Source organism: Meleagris gallopavo, chromosome 2, assembly GCF_000146605.3.
Source record: "Meleagris gallopavo isolate NT-WF06-2002-E0010 breed Aviagen turkey brand Nicholas breeding stock chromosome 2, Turkey_5.1, whole genome shotgun sequence".
Lineage (NCBI taxonomy): Eukaryota > Metazoa > Chordata > Aves > Galliformes > Phasianidae > Meleagris > Meleagris gallopavo.
In genome coordinates, this window is record NC_015012.2 from 45,077,486 (window position 1) to 45,102,877 (window position 25,392).

At 37.8% G+C, this 25,392-nt stretch overlaps 1 protein-coding gene across 3 annotated transcripts in view; it reads left to right on the plus strand.

The window, feature by feature from the left end:
* LOC100551145 (utrophin) overlaps positions 1 to 25,392 on the plus strand; it is a 259,447-nt gene that overhangs the window by 135,769 nt on the left and 98,286 nt on the right. For all 3 annotated transcript variants that reach the window (XM_010707135.2, XM_010707136.3, XM_010707137.3), the window contains 2 exons: positions 2,411 to 2,583; positions 7,798 to 7,954. In XM_010707135.2, coding sequence (XP_010705437.2) covers positions 2,411 to 2,583; positions 7,798 to 7,954 — 330 coding nt within the window. The remainder of the gene's footprint in view (positions 1 to 2,410; positions 2,584 to 7,797; positions 7,955 to 25,392) is intronic.

A 25,392-nucleotide genomic window follows, 5' to 3' on the forward strand; every position in this document is an offset into this window, starting at 1 on the left:
CTTTTTATCTTTTTTTTTTTCCCCTTGTTTTTGCACCCTTAAGGAGAGAATTCTTGCCTGGATCTTCTCTGCTTCACTGGGCTAAGAAAGACTATTTCACAGTTGTGTGCCCCTCTTTTTGGCCATTTTATTTTTTCTTCTGCATCCTGTAGTGCATTGCCTCTGTGAATCTGGTTTGGATAGGGAAGCTTGTGTGTGTGTTTACGGGGAAGTGTTTTATACTGCTCTGAAAAACCCTTATGACTGACTTACCCTTATAACACAACACTCAGCAAATACAAGAATAAAACCTATTTTGAATGAAGCATCAGTTTGAACTGCTAAGAATGCATAGTTAAATGTCCACTCAAATGTAATCAAAGCTAGAATGTTTTATGTCATTTCTCAATAGGATTACAATGAATATTGTAATGGTGAAGTGGAAGTTTAGAGGTCAATTGGTGATGTAACTTTAAAGAGGCGTAGAAATGGATTTGACATGGCTAGGCTTCTGAAGTACAGATTAGTGTGCAATTTAAATTGACTCTACCATATACACTTGTATCTCCTGCTGTTTGGACTTAGCTGGTTTTCAGTGGGTCATCTTGTGTGTTGGAATTGTAAGGTCAGGAGCTGCAAATGTCTTCAGATAAGGATCTGATTTGTTTAACTGATGACTTCACTGTCTTATGTTGTTGATGGTGTTTTTTATCATGATGGCTCAAAGATAACAAAAGTGTCTTTTTACCTGCCTTATAGTGAGGAAAATCAGAGAAAAGAATTTGTCCAAAGTGGTATAGACTAGCTCTGTTAGAGAGCTGGAGCTTCAGTTAGACATCTCCACCTGCTCCTCTGACTCTTCTCTGGGGAGACTTCACTGTGGCCTTCCAATACTTGAAAGGAGCATGTAAACAGGAGGGGGAATGGCTGTTTACAAGGGCGGATAGTGATAGGACAAGGGGGAATGATTTTAACTGAGACAGGGGAGGTCTAGGTTAGATATTAGGAGGAAGTTTTTCACACAGAGGGTGGTGATGCACTGGAACAGGTTGCCCAAGGAGGTTGTGAATGCCCCATCCCTGAAGGCATTCAAGGCTAGGCTGGATGTGGCTCTGGGGGCAGCCTGGTCTGGTGGTTGATGACCCTGCACATACCAGGGAGGTTAAAACTAGATGATCTTTGAGGTCCTTTTCAACCCAGGCCATTCTGTGATTCTACATGATCCTATGTAATCTTTCACTCTCTGTCTCTCCCTTCTGCACCTCCAGCTGCATCCTTACATTTTTCATTTTTTTCTAAGTGATAAGCGCTTTCATGTTATCTCAGATTTGTAGATACTTTTCCACTGCTTCCAGCCATTGTAAAAGGCAGGATAGGGAGGTGCAAGGATCCTCTCCTCTCCTGCTTCTGGGAAGAGATGGAAAATACTGAGGATTTGTCTGCAGTAAAAAAAAAAAATAATATCCTTTAAATGATTTCAGTTACTGAATTACTTCCTTTGCCAAAGAAGTTAAATTACATCTTCATCAAGTTTCTGTTACAATTTGCTGATTAATTCAGTTGAGACAACAAGCACACCTGGCTTTCCACACATTTGCGTTTCTTAGTGTGCACATAGACTTACAGATGCTGGAAAGCATTTATGGTGTGATGGGAGATTTTGTCTGATACTGTTATAATGTGTTTTAAGAATAATACTGTGCTTGGTTAGGTGGAGACATCTGTAATGTGTTTCTTGAGACAGATGGTGAATAAAATATGTTTAATTTCAGATGGCAGGAGAAATAAGAAGCTGAGCTGAAATTGCATGCAGTTCGCTTTTCAGTATTTAGTATAAAAATCAGATTATAATACACCCTGTCTATGTTCTCTACATGTTGCAGGACAAGGTATGCAATTGTAAAAACAGGATTGCAGTAGCTGTAGTCATTTAGTTGAGGTTTAGGGCCTTAATTTTTAGTTTAAAACTTTTATTGCGTATGGCTCCAAACGCTGTATGGAGTTCTAATTTCAGTGATCTGTGTAAAGTCTCTGCAACATTTTATTTCAAAGAACGAAGAGAAAGCACAGGTAAGGGTGCAGCTGTGTAACTTCTGAGTGGGAAAAGGTTTCCAGTACATTTACACTTGTGGATGGATGTGGGGAAAAAAGAAACAATTAGCTACCTTAGTACAAAAACGTGCAAAGAATTTATTGTTTATAGTTACAAATACTGTCTCAGAGTTGAGAATAACTTTCAGACTCCTTTTATCACACATTAAAAAGCTCAACCTTTTATAGTGCTCTTAATAGAGTTGCAGGTTTTCCTCTCTGCGTCTCAAAGAAAGTCAGACTACGTGCTCTGTGCTAGAGGATAAGAATACTAATGGGAATAAGTTCTCCTTTTATTTAGAGAACTAAGACGTCTGGACTTTTCTTGTTGATATTTCAGGACATCCAGGCAGAGATTGATGCCCATAATGACATCTTTAAAAGCATTGATGGAAACAGACAGAAAATGGTGAAAGCCTTGGGAAACTCTGAGGAAGCTGCCCTGCTCCAGCACCGACTTGATGATATGAACCAGCGCTGGAATGATCTGAAGGTGAAATCAGCTAATATCAGGTAAGTAATTAAAAAATCGTCATGTATATGGAGCAGAGCAGCAGACTTCTAAAAGACTTGAGAAATTTGAGCACAGCATTGAAGTGAAATCTCTGTCTTCTGTAAAGCGCCCCAGAGCACTAATAGGAAGATTTGGTGTACTAACTCACCGTGCAGACTTAACTGCTTGTTTTTCTCATTCCAGAGTTGTACACTGTAACTTGCTAATCTGTGCTTCATTTTCCAAAACATATGTTGAATCCTTCCTAATTTTAAATTAATAGCAATGCCAGTGAAGTCATTCTGTGAAGCTACTGCTATTATCTGAATAGAAATCAGGGTTTTGTTTTTACCACTGAAAGGGATACTTTGGTAGGATTTGCATCTTAACTATCTTCATCTGTAATGATAGTAGAATTTTTTGATTGCTACTATTCAATTAAGAAATATTTTCAGATACATATTAGTCAGGCCATTTACAATTTTTGACCCTACCAATGCCAAACTCACTGACTGTCTAAGTGTATTCATTGTAAAAATCTTTATGATATCATTTGGGAAGAAGATATTACCATATTCATTAATGTGAATTAAGTTATCAATTAATTTTATATTACAAATAAAAGTATTACTGGACCTTTTAATCACCACTGCTTCCTTGTTGGTTACAGGAGACTGTTCTTTTAATAGAACAGGACGATGTTAAGCATTCATATGAATTTTCCAAAAACCATAAAAATGCACTGAGCTTTGAATTTAGGCACCAGACTTTGAAAGAGTGAGATAGAGGAAAGGTAAAATTTACTTTACATCTTAACTTACCCCATCACCAGCTAGCTAAGCAGTTAATTGTAACTGACAGGATTTGCTGAGTAAAAGCCAATAGGCGGAACTTGAACCAGAGGAACTGAAAAATTTGGCATGAGGGCTAGCAGAGGCTGCAAGAGCTATTAAACTTGGGCTATTATGAACTGTAATCACATATAGATCAGCTTGAGAGAGAGAATGAGAATGAAACATGCTCATAAGTTAACAATTTAGTCAACAGCTGCAAGTTCTCACAAAAGCAATCCAATTGCTTGGCCTTTCCTGGTGGTGATCATACTCGGGAGAGAAATTGGTAGCCAGTATGGCCATTATGCATGGCTTGAAGGCCACGTTGTTTAGTTCCAAGGTAGATAAAGCAATTGCACAGTGAGCACTCAGAAAAGGTAGATTGTTGTTCAAAAAAATGACTGTTCTGTGTTTTCTCTTTTGTGTAGATATGGAATGTGAATACCTCTAGGCAGTATTAATGTTTGCACTGTGTACATTATTACTCTGCTAATATCTGCAATGCTGCAGGGCCATGTGTCAGTGAACTACAAGTAGAAAGCAAGCAAGGCAGAGAATAGGGGAGCAAACAGAAGTGAATTAACCTTTTGAATCTGCCTCCTGTGAAAGGAGTGTAACATTTCTGAGTTGGTATATTTTGCCCTGTTTGATTGCAGTTCACTTATCTTTCTCAGTGATGAAAGCCTTTTCAGGGAAGTAACAAGACCTGGAACTACCAAGAAGTCAGTGTGTTGATCTGGCTGTTTCCTTTCAGATTCTGTTTTCTTGGTGTATCTTATTTCAAGGACAAATTAGAGAGCAAAACTATGGAAACATCTTGTGAGAGCAGAATATAATTGTCTTAGGGGCTAGAGCTAACAATGTGATTTTTTAAAAATGGATTTTAACTTGAGATGTTGGTTCTATATTAAGGTGTATCTGTAAGTTTTTTAGAATATTTTCGGCTATTCTGATTATGGTGGTTTTTAATTGCTGACAGTCCATCTCTCCCTTAGGGATAGCGCGAGGCTTTCTTCATTGCTTCCATCCTCAGAGCTGATGGTGCTCGTTGTTGCACTGACTTACTTCCCTGCTACTGGAACTAAGCAGGGAGTTCCACATTAAAAAAAGCAGAACTCTTGTGACATACTTTTAAATGCATGGAAACTAGTTTAAAAACTGTACTTGTAGTGACCGAGACACCACCCTGAGAGGACTGTACTTCTCCTTGAAATTACTCATAGGCTTATTCGCGCTTTCTTTTTCTCTCTGTCATGTCGCTCCCAGGAGGAAAACGAAGCTGCATGTTTGCCTTTTAAAGCCAAATTCTTAGGAGAGACTGTTTTCTTCTTGAGTGGGAGGGGATCAGCACTGGGGGGAGGGCAGAGATAAAAATATGGGAGAAGCAGGGAAGGATTCTCTATATTTAGACCACCCACCAGATATTTTTATTCCACGTGTTCCTTTGTTGCTCAGCAGAAGTGATACCTAAATAGCAGAAACAAAAGCTGAGGAGGTCTCCAGCTGGGGAAGAAGCCTCTAAGGGCCAACAAAAGTGAGGCTGTGTCCCAGATGCTGCTCTTCTTCAGGATCTTATCCAGTCCAAGCAGAGAAAACTTGCTCTTTAAGACTGCTCTTTTTATTTCTTTTTTTTTTTTTCTTAGTCTCAACCAAGGTTCCCATTAGGAGTGTTTCTGATGGTGTCTGATGCTAGGACATAGTTTTGCTCCAGTCAGTATTCAAAATAAAACAATTGTCAGCTGAATTTTTATCAGAGCAGATTCTAAGCCACCATTGGACCTGGCAGACTAGTACTTTTACCAATACATAACTTAAAAACAAGGGCAGAAATCCTTTCCAAACATGGGGAAGCCCAAGAAATGATTCAAAACTCCAGCATAGCTTATTTGCTCTAGATCTGGCCAGTCTGTATAACAAATCTAAATGCAGCTTTAAACTTTACATTGAAATACAAATTGGAGCATATTTAGGCTCATTTGCTCCTGTGTAGCATTTGCTTTGAATGTGTTACACTGAACATATGGCTTCTCACTCCTCTGGAGAATTGAGTACTTGTGGCTGCTTTTCAACTGCTGCTTGCCATGTTGCTTTTATGTTGAGCATTGCTTCTGATGAGATTAGAAAAGTAACAGGAAAAGTCTAGGCTGATGTGATGTTTTTCCCTGTGTATTTTTTTTCTTAACTTCCAACATTTCCAGAGAGATGTTAGCTCACTTTGTGTTCAGAGAGAGGAATTTTTATGCCCTGTTAGTGCAGCCGCTTTCTTCCCCTCCCTCTGACCCTTACTACTCTACCCCCACAAGTTTAGCTTGTGCTGGGTTTGGTATCTGTGTGCTAGTGATGTTTTGTACTGTCATTGTACTGGCATGTACACAGACACTCACGTGTAGTAAATTAGGGTAAATTAAAATGCTTTTAATTTAGTTCTGTATTCCACATTGTTTGCATTAATACCACTTTTTTTTTAACTATTAATATTGTTGCCATGTATGTTAAATTAAGTGGTCCTTAAAGCGTCATTTAGCTAGTGACAGGGGTTTCTTTCTCCTTACAAAAATCCATTGTGTGTGCAATAATTCTACAATTATGCAATAATTCTAAAACTGAGCAGGAGCCTAGAGAGTGCTGATTTTTAGAGACAAGAGATGCTTAAAGGTACTGAATGCAGTGATAAGTCATGATGAATAGAGATTTCACTATCAAATGCACAGGAGACTATAGATCTACATTTTTTAATTGTCATTGTTGCTAGAAATCCATGAATATGCTTTATTTTGGTAACAGTCTGACAGCAAAGCTATAAATTCAAATGCAAGCTGTCTTGGCAACATGTTTCCTTTGCCTGATTACTAGGGAGTCTTACTTTCTTCACACCCAGAAAGGAGGGCTGGGTCTGTTGAGTATGTAGGACGGGAGGGCAGTGTGTGTTCAACACTTCACAGCTTGATATTTCTGAGGGCATTTTTGGTGGGAAGTGAAGCTAGTATCGAAAAGGAAAAAATAAATGTTGTATATGGACATCACCATGCTGTTGAGAGCATGTACACCTGGGGGCTGCAGGTTGGATTCAGTATTGAGGGAAGGGTCTCAGTGACTGTAACAAGGGAAGACAGGAACAGTGATGAAGGAGAATGTTGGAATAGAGCAACACAAGTAGGAGTTGTTTTTTTTCCCCTTGTAGGGCTTTCTTAAATGAAGTGAAGGAGAATAGTTTCCTCTTGCTAGTTTATCTTTTGCAAGACTTCTTCCCACCCCCTCCTCATCCACTCTTATGGACTGCTTTTCTTGGTTCATTTATCACAGTATCCCTGTGAGATCCAAGCATACCCAAACCTAAGTCTGCCTCAAAGTAAACTTTCCAGCTCATTACCCGCCTTGTTCCAACTGTTGTCATGTCAGTACCAAACGTGCACTCCAGTGCCATTTGAGAGGATAATGCAATGGAAGCCGGGTGAATATTTCAAGATATGAACTACATTGAATCAGAAAAAAAGTAAGACAAAGCTGTTCAAAATAGAAAGGAGAAGACCCAGGAAACAGAATAGTAGTGTTCAGTTCACTCATCTGTCAGCAGCGGGGCACAAAGGTGCAGAGCTAGTGTCTATGCTGGAGTGAACTGAGCTCTCTCCATTCTATCATTTGCATGGTGAAAGAAATTGTTGTTTACTGGTATAAGCTAAGTACTTCTAGGTCTCAGGTGAGTCCGTACCATAAAATGAGTGGAGTAAAAGGGAATTTACTGACCCTTATCAAAGATTGCATGCAGCTGTGTAGGTACTGCAGGAAGAAGCCATCAGGTCAGTATGTTTTTGAATATGATAGAAAGGGAGGATATTGTGCAATTTGGGGATTTTGTTCATTTAACTGGGTGACAGGTTCGCTCTGTATTAATTCTCTCGTAATTCATCTACTGAAGGTGATGTATTCAATGATCTTTGCCACTAATGCATTCAGCAGCACAGTTAATTTACTGCTGATGGCTTCTGGGAGAGTTTGTTGCTCTTGATGCTGGAGATCCAAGGTCTTGTCATGAAAGTTCAGTTTGGTGGTGCCCTTGCTGACAAAATGAGGCTTGTGCTTCGTGTGCTGTGGTGGAGTTACAAAGCAGTATTCAAGGTTTTAGAAAGGTCATATCAAGGACATATTTGTCTGCGTTCCCTCATTTTTCACCAGCTTATAATGTTTTGCTTTGCAAAATGTTTCCAGATAGAGTTTGGGTTTTTTTGTTTGTTTGTTTATTTTTGACATGTCAGTGGTCCTCAGCAGTTGAACATTTGAATCATTCTTAACAATAGAAAAATAGTGTGTTATAAATAGATAATATCTACCTGTTTGTTTGTTACCATTTCTTGGGTTTTGTACCATTCAGGATATTAAATATGCTTCTATGTTGTTTCACAGGGCACACTTGGAGGCAAGTGCAGAGAAATGGAACCGGTTGCTGACATCCCTGGAAGAGTTAATCAAATGGCTGAATACAAAAGACGAAGAACTGAAAAAGCAAATGCCCATCGGAGGGGATGTTCCAACCTTACAGCAGCAGTATGATCACTGCAAAGTAAGCTGCGTAACTTTTATAGATACATATGCTACTGTGAATAATAGAATGAGTCAAATTTGAATATAGAGAAATGATATGTGCTTGATCCCAGTGTTTAATTTCTACAAAAAAAAAACAAACAGATCTCTACTCCTTTTACTTCTCCACTTGCCCAGTAAAGCATATAGAGTAAGATATACTCTTCACAATTTTATTGAAAGGATTTCTGGTGCACAAACAAACTTTTGGTATATTTCCTAATGTTCAAGTGTATTTTGACAACAAAATATGTTACATCCATGTATCTTCATTTATGTAAAGTGTGTGTCACCAACTCTAATGAGTAATCAAGATAAGATATATTTGCCATTGGACAAATTAATTATAGTAAAGCCGATTCCATCCTATTGTCATATTTATTCTGTATGGTGTAGAGAGGGAAAGAGAGCAAATACGACTTGATATAGCTAACTGCATAACAACTGTGTTCTCTTCCACCAACGCAGTATTGGTATCTTCTCTGCTGTGGTATTTAATAAGGACAAAAACTGAATTTGAGAGAAATACAGAGAAATACCATGAATAACTACAGAGAAAGTAGTCTGTCCTGAGCAGTACTTTTGAGACTTGACTACAAAATAGTCAAATCTAAGGAATATTTAAGGGAATCTGCCCTTAATTTAGTCTTTTAAAATATTTATTAGCATAAACTCAGGATCTTTGTTTTTTGAGAGTTCATCTCTTTCTATTTATATCCATGTAAGTCACTATGCTCTGTTTGTAGGCACATCTGCTGTGAATGTTTTATAATGACCAAATGATGGATTATGAGTGCAGAAGAGCAATAAAAGGCAGGAATAGATCAAATATGTTTTAAAGGAGGTCAATGAGAGGTGATAGACCTCTACCAGTCATACTCTAAAGGCTTGTTTGTGTCTCTTGCTAGATTACAGTATATGAATGCTAATAACAAATACTGCTATAGTGTGTCTCATTTGAAGAAGTCAATTTGATTTGTAAAAATGCTAGATTTTATATATCATTTCAAAGCAGAACATGGGGGCAGGGATGGGTTATTTGGGTCAATTGTGAACTGCAGTAGTGAGAAGGAAAAAACTTACAGATTATTTAATCCTAACACATAGCTTTAAAGAATGAGGATTATTTTATTATACATTGAGGTTAACTTAATATTCTAATATGTGTATTCATGAGCTCTTAGAGATGATTCTTACATGTTTCAAAAAGGCAGTGCTCTTGTGCTGTCACAAAAAGTATTGGATATAGTTGCCCTAGTCCAGTATTTAATAAGATCCCCTGCACAAAGATAATCTGTCCCTTTTTTTGTACACCTATGGAGGCAACAGGTCAGTATTCAATTGCAGATCTATCTCAGGGGATAACTGGACTTTTTTTTTTTTTTTCTGGTGGTTATTTTTGTATGAACAAAGAAATTCCTATGTTTCACATGATAGTACTGTCATACCGAAGAAGAACTATTAATGTGTGGTATTTCACTTTCTGTTGAACTTACTTATTTGTGGTTACTGGAGACAGGGAGCTGGACTGCAGCTGTCCACTGGTTTGATTCTGCATGGCAGAGCTTCACACTGTTTCTGAGCAGGAACTGTCTGTTCCTCATTGAAGTGATAGTTTGAGTAACTATACCAGGGTGAAAAGTTGTTTTTTTTTCATATGGAAAGTGGAAACTGAAGGAGGGAGGGAAAAAAAAAGCAAACCTCTGTAGGTTCTCCTGCCTCTTTCTCTCAGCATTATTTAACATCTGTTCAGATGTAGAATAAAACTACCTTTGTGTTACAGAAATTTTTTGTCTTTTCAAAATGTACTGAATTCTTTTTAAAAATAACTTTGTGATTCCACTCTGTCAGCCACTCTGTGCCTTGAGTTGATGTCACTTGCCTTGCATTGCATTAAGATGCTGCTCTCGCCATTTGTGCCCTGTGTTAAGCTGAAACTTAACAGATAAATATTTCAGATATATTTATTACTTGATTTCTCTCACTCTCAAGGATTCTCCTATTATTCCACCTGTCATCACTGGCTGTCCAGGTGTTATGTTAAATGCTACATTTCTTTGCCCACACTTCTTTAAGTATTAAGCCTCCTAGGCATTTCACATTACCTGTAAGATTTACTTTTTATCAACTTCATACTTTTTATAACCTCATCTTAAGCTTCAGCAGCACTTGTCAGCTGGTTCCTCTCTGCACAATGCTTGGGTGCTTCTGCTCTCCTATTTCCTTTATTTTCACATCTGAGTGACGCTTTGAAATTGTCCTTGTGCAAATTGAGCAGTTCAATACAGTATTTTATCTCCACTTCTCTGTGATCCCTTTGCTCTTATTTCTGCTTGCTCACCTGATCTTGTCCTTGCTGGTACTTCAAAATGTAAGTGGTAAAATATTCACTGAGCTCTTTAAAACGGGAGCCCGTGATATTATCATTCCTGTCCTTCATTTTTTAGGATCCTCAATCCTTCTCATCTTAGCATTGGTTTGTGACCCTAGTTACTTAATAATCATTCTTATTAACCTACAGATTTTTCTCAGTTACATGAAACTGTTTTTCTTGCTTCAGCTTAATGGTACTAATCTCTGTTAGCATCTCCCCCACTCACTGCTGGGCTTCAGCAGCGTTAGATAAATAAGTACAGTATTATGTGACAGTTTGAGTTAGCTCTCATTGTTTCTTTGCTACTAAAGTCTGTTTGGACAGGAGGAATAAAATGATTTGCAATTTGATTTTTAAGCTTGTTTTTGTTTTTAATAACAATAATTCTTCTGTGCTTTAAAAATAAACATTACCCACATCAATGTTGAATCAGATTTAGCTCACATTTTCCAGATGGACAGAATTATTTCTGAGTGTTGCAAATATTTTTAAATATTACACTAATTTTTATGCTGTTCTCACATGGACTTCCGTGAACCATAGCAGCTCACAGTCTTATCACATACCAAATTCCAAGTGCAGTCAAACAGTGAGCACATTCTGTCTGGGTGCTGAGTTGTGCTCTTTATCTTAGAGGGGGAAGGCAGGATTCAATGAAGAACCTTAAATTTCATATTTTAACTATTTTCAAAATTTCTTTGTCTTTGAGAGTGGTCTGTGGTGAGAGATCCAAGAACAGTGGAAAAAATCCAGAAGTGCTTAGTATAAAAGTGTTGGGACAGTGTGTGGAAGTTTTAAATGGTTTTTGAACTCAAATGCTTCTGTATGACATGTACTTATAGCAGAGGATATTCACGCCCTCAGAGTATAGAAAACACAGGTGCAAAGGCGTTGACATAGGCAGTGATCTACAGGGAGTTGCTGCCTTTCCTGAGTGGATTACCAATCAATCATTTTAATTCCTGTTTCTCACTTTTGCTTATCCTTACTCAGTTTGTTCCTTTAATTCTGTTCTTTCACAGTCTTCCATGTGAATATTCACATAGTAGTGCAAAACTGTTCTGATCAACTGCCAAAATAGAAGTACCAAAAACAAGCAAACCAAAAAGCCTCAACAAACTCCAAACAAAAATAAACGAAGAACCTTCCAAATAATCTTATCACAGAGATGCTTAACTTAGCTTCCTTTGAGTTGGGAATTGAATGAATTTGCCAAGAACCCGTGATTGTTTGAATTGCAATGTTATGTCAATGGGTGGATCATTAATATTTCAGATACTCATCAAACTTTTGGGGTTGCTGTCAATGTTTCAATTTCATGTTTCAAATTTGGTTTGTTAAAGCAGTCAAATACTGAAAGTTGAAAGTATTTGTTTTATTTAGCTATTTCCACTTCATCAAAAATGTTAGCATAGCCAACTGGAAAATACTTCCTACTGGTTCTGTCCCTTCAGGATGCCTATAACTACATTGTTCTCTTTACCAGCAGGAAAAGACTGGAACAGGCTGCCCAGGGAGGTTGTAGATTCTCTTTCTCTGGAGTTATTCAAGATCTGCCTGCATGTCTACCTGTGCAGCCTGCTGCAGGGGGCCTGCTTTGCAGGAGGGCTGGACTTGATGATCTCTGGAGGTCCCTTCCAGCCTCTTCTATGAATCTGTGGTTCTGTAACATTGACTTCTTCTATAAGACATGTCTCTTTTACCATTCGGTGGGTTGTGAGTAAGGTGGATCTTTGGAATTTCAGTGAATAGGGCACTCCCTGCTCTTAAGGGATCACCAGAGTGACAGAGTCAGGCAGTGACCCAGAGAAACAGTACAAGACAATTTATTGAGCTTTCTAACAACTAATCAACTTCTTTGAGGCAGAATGAGGCAATTTTCCAGCAATTGGTAAGCAACTACTTTAAAGCAAATTTGGGTAATGGCTACTTGAAGAAAAGCAATTAGAAGAAAACCTTGAGGAAAAAGGAGAGAGAGAGAAACAGAGATGTAGAAGTAGAGGTATTTCACCACTCCTGGATCCGGCATTGTTTTGAGTCTGGGGTCTTCATCTATGAGTGGTGGATCGACAAATGTAAATGTGCATGTTCACCCTAATATAGTCTAGTTGGTCTGAGACTGCCCTTTGGTGTGGCACCCTACTTGTGCCTAGAAGACTTGAAAGTCTTTAATGAGAGCTTTTGGTGGTTGTGCACCTTTTCTGATGTTTATCTAGTGTGAGCAGCCATGAGAGGAAGGGAAGAACAGTCTATCACTCTGCAAGGGCGGATCCCATAGATCTTACAGCTTCCAACTTGTGCTTTTAAGACTCCATGCTTTCATTTTCAGGCAGTCATTTAGGCTAGTTGGTTGAATCAGCAAGTTCCATTCTGTGAGGCTCCTTTCTTTCTGTCTAGTTTTTTGAGTTAACAGGCCCTTTGTAAACTTAGGCATTGCCTGCCTGATTTAGGGGAATGGGGATTAGCCTTAAAGTATTTCCTGTTTAATTATTCTAGATTTTTTTTCTTGCCTACTTTCCATATTAAAATTTGCTTCTTTTTTCTTTTTTGTTAAAAATTTCTAACAAAAAATGATCGTTATTATATCATTGTTGTCATATTCTATACTTTTAATTGTAATCTAGGAAGGAGCTGTGTTAATTTGTTATACATCTCATCACATAAGGCATGAAGCATGTGCAAAATCTGTATGAGTGGAGGTGGTCAGCTATGCTGCTGCCATACTAATTTTTGACTGAGATGTGAGCTGTGAGTGGATGAGAAGAAGAATTAAGCAACCTGTAGTTGGAAGAAGGGGATTGATAGACCCTTTTGCTGCAACCTGTTCTAACAGACAAGGATGAGAATAAAGTGGGAGCTTCAGCATTCCGTATCAGGCTACTGTGAAGTAGCTCTTCAAAGTAAGGAGATGCCTTTAATTGAAGCTGTTCTCTCTGAGGATGTTTAGAAGGAAGAGGTGGAAGTTGTGGGTGGGAATACTTTGTTACAAAAAAGAAGAGTGTAGTCAATGTCTGAAGTTAAATGAGAGTTCTCAAATGGTCCTGACTAAAAGCCATTGCTCACTAAGGATTTACTGGAATTGATTTTTCTGTTATGTGAATGATTCAGGTGTGTATCGCTCTGCTCTCCTGGACTATTTTTCCGAAAGAATGATGTGTAAACAAAAGCATGTTGCAAAGAATGAAGTGTTAAATTAGGATGTCAGTGCAATTTGTTTTTTAACTTGAACAAAAAAATATTGCTTCTGGCTGTATTTCAGCTTGCTCCCAAAAGCACAGTTATCTTCTGATAAGTCGTCGAAAGTTGCAATGTGTCAGTACTTAAAATAATAAATAACTTGGATAATGAAAGAACGAAATATTCAGTCACTAAAGCAGAGTAAAACAAGCTATCTTGCTATGGAAAAGCGATTAGGCAGTTTTTTCAATGCAGTAAGCAAAATATTCATGTGATATAGTCTTCTTATATAGTACTTCCTTATATAGGTATATGTCTATATCAGTATGTACATTTCACGTTGCTCTTGTTTCTTCTAATCAAAGAATCCTATATAAACTTCAAAGATATTATTGAGTCTTTTTTCAAGCTACTAAATCCTATACTTCTTGAAGTATATCCAGTAACTATATGTCAAAGAAGGTATTCTAACTTTGTTTTGGAGGGAAGTGTTTGTTAGAAATTGGGCTAAAACTGCAGAAACAGCAAGGTGGTCAGCATTTCCACCATCCATTGCAACTATGATGTGCCTTTTTCTCTGGGATTTTTTTTTCTCAGAAGACCTCTCTGCTTCCATCATTATTAGCAGAAGCCTTTGGCTTACCTCAGAACAACTTGATATAGTAGGATGTATCGTATCATTGCCATGTTTTGGGCTGCAAAACTGTGACTGGTAGTGACAAGTGAGCCATATGCTTTGCCAGTGAAGGGCTGGAGCACCAAACATAGTGTCACCCATTCTGCAGTTGTGTGTTTAGGCTTTGTAGCTTGGATACTGTCCTACCAGCATGTGTCTAAACTGTTTGTGTGGGAACTGGGTCATGAATGTCCTGATTCTTAATGAGCTGTGTCAGAAAACAATATTGCCATCATGTTATTGAAAGGAATCAAATTTGAGGACTTAGTATGACTTTTTGAAGCTTGATTACAGAAATGATTTAGAGAATGCTACATTCCTTGACCTCTAACTCTTTCCTTGTACCAGTTCTTTTATGTATAATTCAGTCATTTTGTTGTTGCTGTTTTATTTCTGTTTTACAGTTATTTGACTTGAAGTCCATGTTTCACTGGGGACATGTACACTTAAGCACATACAAAATCTTTTTTCTAGAACAGCAGTTCATCCATTACATTGTATTTTCTTCAGTGGTGTCGGTAGAAGTTGTTATTTACTGAGAATGTTTCATTCTGGCCACTTGTTATCTGTTCCTTTCAACTCCCAGACATTCACCATTACTGGATGAAGATGACTGTATATTCTTCATATTATATTTATGCGCAGGTCCTTATCTCATACCGTATGTATGCTCTGGTCCTTGTATGTTTTTATACCTGTTTCCCACTAATTTGTCTAATTTTATGTTGAATTCACTGATATTTTGTCTCCAGAACTTTCTGTGGCAAATGGACACAAATTCTTACCTCTAATTGTGTTTAAACAAAGAACCCAAATCCTCCCCTCTCCCCAACAGTGCCAAGAACAAAGTCATTTCACCTGATTTTCTTCTCATTAAAGTTTCAGTGCCCTTTGCTCTAGCACTATTGGATTCGATTTATAACAGTTCTTCACTCACTCTGTCCACTGTCTTGATCATTTGGAAACCTTATTCATACCTCCTATGACCCCCTTCCACTCCTGAGCCTTTTTAATCTCTAACCATAAGAAAGCTGCTATATTGCCACAACTCCCTCTGCTGTTCATCTCTCTGCATTTTCCTGACTCCACTGCATCCTGGACTTGTGTCAGCTGGTACTGTGTGTGTTACTTAGAATGAGATTGCATCACTGTTTCATATTTAGTAAAACAATTGCTTTTTACCCCGCTCTTCCAGATCATGCACAACATTTCATTCACTTTTGGTTGCTGCTTCATATCAAGCAAATGATTTCAGAGGACATTCAATCATACTCCCAAGATCTTTTTTTCTAAGCTATAAATTCCATAAAAGTTTCCAGGAGCTCCAGTTTAGTGTATTTTTAAAAAACAGGTTGTGTTTGAATTGAATTTAAAAATGCTAGTTATTATCTGGAATTTGAGGATATCAACAGATGACCTCCCACTTCAGATAAATGAAACAAAAGAGGCCATTTCTCTGAACGCAAATGTATTGTTGCTGAAGTCTGTTTTTCCAAAGGCAGAGAGGTGGGGGAAAAAAAATTAGAACCTCCCCTCAAAAAACTCTCTGAGCTCAGCACAGAAGCAATAAATTTGTTGTAGAAAACTGTAGAAAACCACTAGAAAGTCAGTTACTATGATACAGTGACTATTGCCATATTTTTTCAGGTGGTTTCAAAGCCTCCTTTAGGTTGAACTGAAAACTATTTGTCCTGTTCGTTCCCTTCCTATAGAGAAATCATTCTGAGATCCTTTCTGTATAACCATAGGATCTCCTCAGATCTCATTTTTCTGTGATCTGTCAGGATAAATGGGGGCAAGTGAGAAGAGATATAGGGGATTTAGCAAAGCTGTTCACTTGTCATTCAGGGTGTGGAAGAGAGTTTGCAGGGATTACTCCATATCTTCTCAGAACCTCTTTACATAACTCTTTTCCATATGCAGTTTGTGCAAGTTTTTATCCTCTTTCATTGTGTATTCCCAAAGGATGAGTTTCATCTCTATAATTGTTTGGGGGAAAATGGAACAAGTGCATTGGTTTATTCTTAAATATGCAGTAAGAGAAACTCTCTAGTGTCACATTAGAAACCCTTTGAAACTTTGATGGTGGTTGCAGGCATAGACTGGCAAAGAATCCCTTTTATTTTCTGTCAAGGATATCATCATCTGGATCCTACTTCTTGTTGCTGCAGGCAGACTATTTAGAGGGGAAGAGTATTTATTCTAGTTCAGTCCTGAACTATTGAATCCTCAATCCCTTGTTATTACAGCCAGTAATCCACCCTAGCAACATCAGCAGTAAATTGGAAAAATTGCACTGACATTATAGCAGCCCACCCTTTTTTTTCATTTGGGTTCTTGAGATTAAATTATAGGTTTAGAACTGTACGTACGAAATAGGAAATAAAATTTTGTTTTTGTTTTTTTCCATTTGTTTGGTTGTCTTTTGTTTGTTTATTTGTTTTGAATGCATAAGAAATGATTCCTCAACTATCTATCCAAATGTAAAGTCTGCTTCTTTTTAACAAATATCTTTGTAATCTGACTGATAATTGTGTGGGGCAAGTTTTGGTGGTCACCAAGCAATGACAAAGTATGAGTAATGTATATTAACAGACTGGGAAACCTTGGAGCCTGCTCTGCCAAATAGCTAATACATGTGTGATAACTTATGTGGCGTGAGCAGCCTCTTCTGGTTCTGCAGTGAACAGAGGTCAGCCATAACTGGTTGTCAGATACACCATCCTGTTGCTGACGTATGATGGCTGTGTGTTGGCTACCCCTTTTGTTGCACTTACATCCTCTTTCTTTGAAGTGTAGATGTTAATTACATGTAGGAAGCTCCATGGGTCTGTTGGACTTCTAGCCACTGTGGGCTGTTAATTACATGAATAGGAGTAGCCTAGAGTAGGGGAGAATATTATAAAGATCTTATCAAAGAACTATTTTTAGTAGTTGCTTGTGCTAATTATAAATATATATATATATTCACAGTATAATTTTTGTCTTTTTTTTTGAAATTTCTTCTTTAATTGATGTATAAATAGAAAAAAATGATTTCTGGCAATACTTGACGATCTAACCCAATAAAACTGATATTTGCCAGTTAGTTTCAAATGTTGTCAAAATTGGCAATTTTGGCTTTTGCAAACAAGTTATTTTATAAGTTATAGAGTAGTAATCTAGAACCATAGATCATTAAGTAAATGCTATGGCACAATTACTTCCTATTTATTTGAGGCTTGAATGAGTTTTGTACATTCCTTCTATATTGCTAAGATTTTGCTCAAAAAGTCCTAATATAATGAATCAAAATCTCAGAAGTCTTCCTCTCCTTCTGAAACAGCTGGTTTGCAACTTAAATGCTTGAAGGATTTCTAAGATATAAAATATAATCTCTTGATTAGTGAAGGGATTAAACTTACGATTTTACAGTGTCATTAAAAAATGCATGCTATTATAACGTGTGATTCACTTGAATGTAAATTAAAGTTTTTTGTAAGAACACAGACTTAACTCATTGACAGCCACTTACTTGAGCGGTATTGTTTCATTAAGTCAATGGAACAGGTCAGCAAGAAATTAGAATTAGTAGTAATTGAAGAGAGAATAGTAAATGAGAGAGTTTTAATGAACCTACTGGAACAAATGTATCATGTTCCAAGTAAATACTACTTTGGGTCATTGTCTTAAATTTTTTTTTTATAATACTAACTTGCACATTTTATGGTGCCATCTCCTTTATGACTGGCGAACCTGCAGACTATGAATTTGTGTGAAGATTCATAATCATGCATGGGTCATATTCTGGGCAGAAAATAAACAGTTTGGAAAAAAAATGCTAAAATGTAAAAATTTTATACTATAAATGAAAAGATGACTGAAAAAAATGTTGTCATCAGATGAATGCAGGGGTGGTGTTGTAATTTTTAAGTGATGACTGATGGTATCTGGCAGTTACGCCCCGTGCCATCCTCTGCTCATGATTTTCCATCTGGAGTTTTGAAGCCAAGGGCCGCTGTGCAGTGCTTCACGCTGATACCAGTGCTGTGGTTAATGTGTGCTGTCACGCCAGGTCTGTATGATTTCAGGTGGCTCAGTGCCCGATCTAGAAACAAGTTTCCATGCTCTGACTGAAAAGTAGACATAGATTAACTTTTTTTTCCTTGCTGCAGCAAGGAAACTTAACTTTTTTTTCCTTGTGTCTCAGTACTCTCTAAACTGGGAGTAAAAATTATTACTGAGAAGTTGTAAGGTTGTAACTTAAATATTGTATTTTAGAAGTAATGCCTTCTATGTGATTAATTTTCTCTTATAGTGATAGGTGCTTAGTAATTCTGGCAGCTTTTCAGTATGAATAAAAATGAATTAGAACTTGGAACAATATATAGCTCTTTTAATTGTGAGGATTTAGAAAGCTTTTAGGCTTGAGTCATTAAAACTTAGTGGTAGTGCTTAGCTTTCTTATATTGATCTGCTGATTCATTATGAACAGCACTTTTAAAAATTCATTTCTACATATTTTTCTAATTAAATATCCAGAAAAAGGAGATGTATATTCATCACAGGAATGTGAGAGGTCTATTTCAATATTTGAATGTTAAGTTTGAGAGAAAATTTAACTCCATATTACCAGTGATTTCCAGGTTAAGACAAAAAGTACAGCTGATAAGAGTTACTGATCAGGCAACTTGTCAAAAAAAACCCTAGAGCTTATTTACTCCAGAAACAGAAAATAATGGGGTTGTTGGTTTTTTTTGTTTGTTTGTTTGTTTGTCATTGTAAAGCCTGGTGATGCTCTTCTGAGATGCTGGAAGAAAAAGAAAGCTAAAAGACATTACGTAGGTGGCTAGAGTTACCAGTGCATGCAGGATTTTTTAGGGAATCTTGAGTGAGTGGCAAAATTGGAGTCTGTCAAAACCGTGCACTTGTTTGGAAGTATAAGAATGTCATTTACAAATCATAACAAAGCTTGTAATTAATTAAAAAAAAAAGCGTAAAGAGAGAAAAACACAAAGCTAAGGCAAAGCTAATAGCTGCTTGTTATGTGATAAACTTCCTTATGTGCATCTCTAGCCTTGGAGGAATGAACATGAATATTGTTGCTAAGTGCACTTAACTGGGTATTTGGTCCCTGGCTGGATTAGTTGTGCTTTTTCAGTCTCCAGGAATTCAAGGTGGGAAAATACATAATCAGTGCCCTTTTTTTGGCATGGTTTCTCATAGCTGAGTTTCTGGTGTCTCATCAAAGTTTGACAGCTGTTTGCCACTTAGTACTGCTAGCCTGCACTTAAGTAACATCAAATGAAGTTTCTTTCCCTAGGCAGATTTCTGTGCAATTTTCTTCCCCTTTGGCCAACAGATGCCCTGTCATTGCTCCCTTCTGTGAGAGACTTGCCTGCATCCAGAAATCATTTCTGGTCCTTGCGCTGCTCCTGTGGTTTGAGTTGAGAGATGTAAATGTTGGATTCAGCACATTAGGCTTTAGGGTACCTTTAGAAACCATACAGAATCCTATTCAGCCTTACACAGTAGTTCCTTTCAGAGCGTGAATCAGTATCTGCGTGCTCTAATTTACTTCTGTGACTGTTCCCTGATCCACAAAGCAACCACTGCCTGTGAACATGTGCGCTAGGCGCATACCACAGGCTTCTTGCCAAGAGAAGTGCACAAGTGATAGGAGGCACTAGAAGCACTGAAAGCGTGACAGACTTTCCAGTGGCAAGGCCCATCTGTAAAGCTCTATGCTACCGAAAGGGATATTTTAGAATAAACAAGTCTTTAACGTAGGTGACATAGATAACAAATAGATGAGTCCACAGAATTGAAAAGCTGTCCTATGGATGTGTTTCGTTTGTAATAAGAAGAAAGCAATAAATAAATAAATACAGAACAAACGATTTTGTTAATTGTATTTGACTGACTTTAATCTTTCAAAGTGGGAAGGGAAAGCTTATGATCAGGCTGTTATTGACTCTTCAGCAAAGCTGTAGTTGCACCTTGATTTTCTGATTATCAGATTGCAGCCTTAATATTACACATATTTAAAACGAAGCTATTGCTTTGGCAGTAGCAAGATGATCAGTGCTGGATTTGTACAACTGTAAGCTATCTCAAAAGGTGCTTATAAAGATGTGGATACCTAATTTATGTCCAGTCTTCTCTGTCAGAGCCGTGCTGAGAAACTTCATTGAAAGATCAACTATTTTTTGCAATGATAAATATCCAAATCTGACCCCTATCACTTAAGAAAGAAAAGTCCTATGCTCTTCTACAGCTTTTCTTCTGTGAGGGAGAAGGGCCCAATTGTGTACTCCCCTTTCTTGCACAAAAGAAGGCAATAAATGGTTTTTAAAATTGCATCTCTGATTTTCAGCAGTTAGGTTTGTTTTGTCATTCCACAAAGGTGAACTAATTCTGCAGCGTTGCTTCACTTTGCATGGAGGTGTTACAGGAACCAGCTTATCCGACAACAATGATGTGCCAGTGATCTGCAGTTTTCCCTGTCACGCTGTATTTGTGATGCTCTGAGATGCTCAGAGCTTGGATGCAGTGGACAGAGATGAGCACAGAGGAGGTGATGCATATAGGCAGAGAGAGACGTGCCGAGGAGTCTGAAGCTACAAGGCAGTCATGCTTGGTTGAAATTGTTTATTTCCAATAGGTCAGCCTTGTTTGGGGTGGTTTTCTTATGATTTTGTGCTCTTCTATATCAACATGCAGCTAATGTCTTCTGACATTTCTGACTGCTAAGAGATTCTTAGCATGGTGAGCATAGTTTAGCTCCAGTTACTCAAACCCTTTTTTCATCCAAGTCTTTCGATTTATGCTTCTCATGATGGTGGTGCAGCACAGACAGAGAAGGGAAAGTTATTATTCTCAACACTGAATTTAAAATTGCGGAGTAAATTTACATGGATAAATGTTAGTAAACACAACACAGTATTTAAAAAAAGGAAAGGAAAAACCCATAGCATGTAAAAGCAGAGGTATTTTCTGAACAGACTTCTTTAGCTGGAGAGAAAGTGAAAGAGCAAATGCAGGGCAGATGTTAATCATACTGCTGTATTGTGTCCTGGAAAATGATTATGTGGTCTGAGAATCTGTGCAGAGCAACTGAACATACTTACCAGATTTTACTGTACTTGTAAGTAAATGTGAAAAGATTCCTAAGAAAGCAATTACTTCTTTCCTGAGTTGCAAGCACTAAAGTCAGAACACTCCAGTACTACGTACAGTATAAATAAATAAGTGAGATTCCTTTACTGCTTTTAAAATCTATATTTGTTGTACGTATTACAGTAAGGCTCTCTGGGGTAGATAATCTATGTGTAGTTGTCTTGCTGCACTGCATTTGCATGTTTTACATTCAAGTTGTTATTTAGTTCTTTAGGAAATATTACTGTAGATATGTTAGAGTATTGTTAATAGAATCCAGTAACCAGAAACAAAATTAAAAATCTACTTTTGGTTTTAAGACATTAAAATGTGTATACTGTGTTATTGTTACTTTCTGCATTTTATTTCTTGTTGCTTGTTTTTCTTCATGCCTTTATTAGGTAACTTTGCCATGTCATACTGCTCGCTTTTGAGTATTCAAGACTAAAAATAACAACTGGGTTTTGTGTATTCCATGCTTTTTAAGGAGAAATAGTTTGATTTCATGTTCGCAGATTCTTAAGAAAACGATGATATATATTTTTTAAAGATTTTGGTTTTACTACATGGAAAATTTGTCACTTCTTTTGTCCAAATAATTTTAAAAACAAAAAACAAAGCAGCAACCAACCAACCAAAAAAGTCTAACCTTTTCATACTGGAGAAAAAAAGTAGAGAAAGTAAATGAAGCGAATGAGCATAAGTAAAAGAAATATTGTGATCTGTGTCTGCTCTCTTGGGGAAGGTACTTGTGTAGCAGAGTTAACTGGATATTACCTTGCTTCATGGAAGAAAGTCTGTAAGTGCTTCTGTCTTCCAGTAATTGACCCTAAATTAGTGTCAGCTACATTAAATGATTTCTTTCTCATAAATGGGAAATCCACTTTGTAATTTTCCAAAAAGTAGTTAATGACGATACTTGCAGCAAGGCTCCATATTAACAAGATCAAGTTAAAGAAACGTAATAACAAACTCAGTTGGTTGGTTAGAAGGGCATGGCCTGTCATTGGGTGATTTAATACAGTTTGGGAAACACTGACATTTTTCAGTCAGATTTACCCAGTTGTTTTTTTGTTTGTTTGTTTTTGTTTGTTTTAATTATGATTCAGTATACGTATGTTAGAATCGTAGAATAGTTTGTGTTGAAAGGGACCTTAAAGTCCATCCAGTCACAACCTCCTGCTGGAGCAGGGTTGTCAACCACAAGATCAGGCTGCACAGGGGCCCTCCAGCCTGATCTTGAAGACTTCCAACTATGGGGCACCCAGAACTACTCTGGGCAGCCAGTTCCAGAGCCTCACGACTCCAGCAATATTTTAGTTCTGGCTTCTTATTGGTAGGGTTGACTGAAAACAGACTTTTTTTTTCATGTAGCTTTAGCTTCTCTTTTTGCTTATTTGCTTAGTTTAATTTGCAGCTCCAGGTGGGCTCTCTGTTACTTTTATGAGACACTGTTAATCACCTCTTTGAAAATTCAGAGACTTAGCAAGGCTGTTGTGTTTCATAAAATTAGTTTGCAGAGGCAGAAGTGGATCTATTTGAGCAGTGCAGACTATTGCAAGTTGTTACCAGTTTGGAACTTCCCTATTTGAGAAGGGAGGAAAACTTTCTCTTGAATTTGTTTCTTATTATTGTAGATGTGAATCACAATGAGGGAAATCCCTCTGCTACTTAAAACAAACAAGCAAACAGCTACCAATAACAGTGTTGTGATACCCACTGCATTGCTGTTGTGCAGCGGAGTTTGAGATATCACAGTTGGGCTTTACTTTTTTTTAATGCAGTTGGCTTGTATGGATATATGTCACATTCTCTCTTTCTGTGTGTGTGTGTGTGTGTGTGTGTGTGTGTGTTTTCATGTATGTTCTGATGTCAACTAGAACCAGCTGAAGAAGTGTGCATCCAGAGGCAACAGTCTTGTTGCCCTTAGAGTAATCCTTCTTCGTATCTCTTGCAAATATGCTCAAACTATTTAAAGTAGTAATTTTCCTGAAGAAGAATACTTCCCATCTCTGCTTACTTTTTGCAGTGGTGATTTTACATCACCACTTTTTCATGCTGAGCAGATGTTGAAAGTATTAGCAGATGGTTGAAATACTAACAAGTGATTCATGGACACCAAATATTTGAGAAGGAGCCAAAATCAGAGCTCCAGTATAATCTGTCAGGCCACAGTAACCAACTATGCAGTATAAGCTCTACAAAGGCTCACTGATCAGATAGTTTTGAAAGCAGAAGTTGTAGCAAAAAAAAAAGTGGAGAATGGGAGAATAAAATTAAATTCCAGGGGGAAGTAGATCTTGGTGATGTAAAATAACAGAGAAACGTTTGGAGTATTAGGGAGGTGGGCGCATTTAATACAAAACATAAAATCATAGAATATCCCAAGTTGGAAGGGACCTGTAAGGATCCTGGCTTCACATAGGAGCACCCAAAGATTGTACCATATATTTGAGAGCATTGTCCAGACGCTTCTTAAACTCCAGTAAGCTCAGCACCATGACCACTGCCTTGGTGAGCTTGTTCCAGTGCCTGATCACCATCTAGTGAAGAACCTTTTCTTGAAATCCAACCTAACAGATCATGCTGCAAGCAGAGTGAAAAACTGTAGTTTGTTGGGCAAAGAACTTTCTGAGTTGAGCCCTGGGTGATACTTTGGAGTCACTTAATCCTTCTTAGAGCATCATTCGGTTGACGTGACTTCTTCAACTGGTACTGTCAAATAGGACGTTGTTCTAAGCCTGCATAGCTTCTCTGCTGCTGCCTGTCCATGACTCTGGTTGTTTGCTGCAAGGGGAGAATACAGCAGAAGACAACAGTCTGTTTTCCGTTTTGATAATTATTCACTTGTCTGTCTGGCCTATCCAGCCCACAGGCTGTATGCAGCCCAGCACAGCTTGCAATGTGGCCTGGCCTCTGCTCCTACTGCAGCTTTGCCCCTCTGTGCGGCTCAGTCCCAGGAGAGCACCCACTGCTCAGCATTGGCCAAATAGGTGTGCCTACATTTTATTTTTTATAACAATTTATGCTGTCTGAGGTGCAACCAGGGCGAGGGAAGGAAAGGCACAATGTGGTGCCAGCTTAATTTATAGCAAATAATTGTGTACATTTTGATTCACTGGCTAAACAAAGTCCTGTAATCGGTAAAAAATAAGTAGCTGTGCTTTTTGTTTTGATAAAGGAAATAGAGAACGTTTCAAATTGCCAAAACTTGTTCATTACTAGCAAAAGTACATAGCTAATAATGGTGACTATGTTGAAAAATAGTGCTCTGTAGCTAAGAGAATTTGCTCTCTTGTTATTGTTCTCTTTGTATTAGTTGTAGTTTCTAGGGGAATAAATAAGATGCATTACTTTTGAAGCAACCTTTGCGTATGCAGCCCAAGACTGTTCACTCAGTGCAGCCCATGCAAACTGAGTTTCAACGGAGTGCTTGCGCCAATGCTTCCTTCTGTAGAGGGAAAAATTCTTCCCTTTATGCATCTGTCATACAGGAGATACTCATCTGAGACTTTTTGCTGTGATCTCACTTTTCTGATTACTTATAATTCATAAATGATGTCATGAAATGCAACCACTTTCTTTTGATGATGGCAATTCATCAGCAAGGGCCCTGATGTGCACTTGCACTGAGGAGGCTGATGTTACAGGAAACCTTTTACATACTTGAGACATTGGCATGTTCTCAACAAAAGCACTTCCTATCTTCATACATTGATTATTCATAGGGCTGCATGCAGTAATATTGCTTCTGAGTGTCTGGAGTGTGCACTGCATTTAATAACTCTTTCTCAAGACCTCTGCAGTGGGATAGGAGGTACTGCTTAATAATAGAGTAGCTTACAAGACCAAACACAATAGATCTCGTTGATGTTTGTTTGAAGAAATGCAGAGGAAACTTTAATTCCTCAATAGGAACAAAAGGTGACTTGAATTTTAGACTCTTCTCAAAAGAACAAGAGGTCAGCATCCAACTTGTAAGTAGTATTATTATCCCAGTCTGAAACCAGAATCTGATGGTCCGTTAGCACTGTCAGTGTGTCAGTGCTCGGTA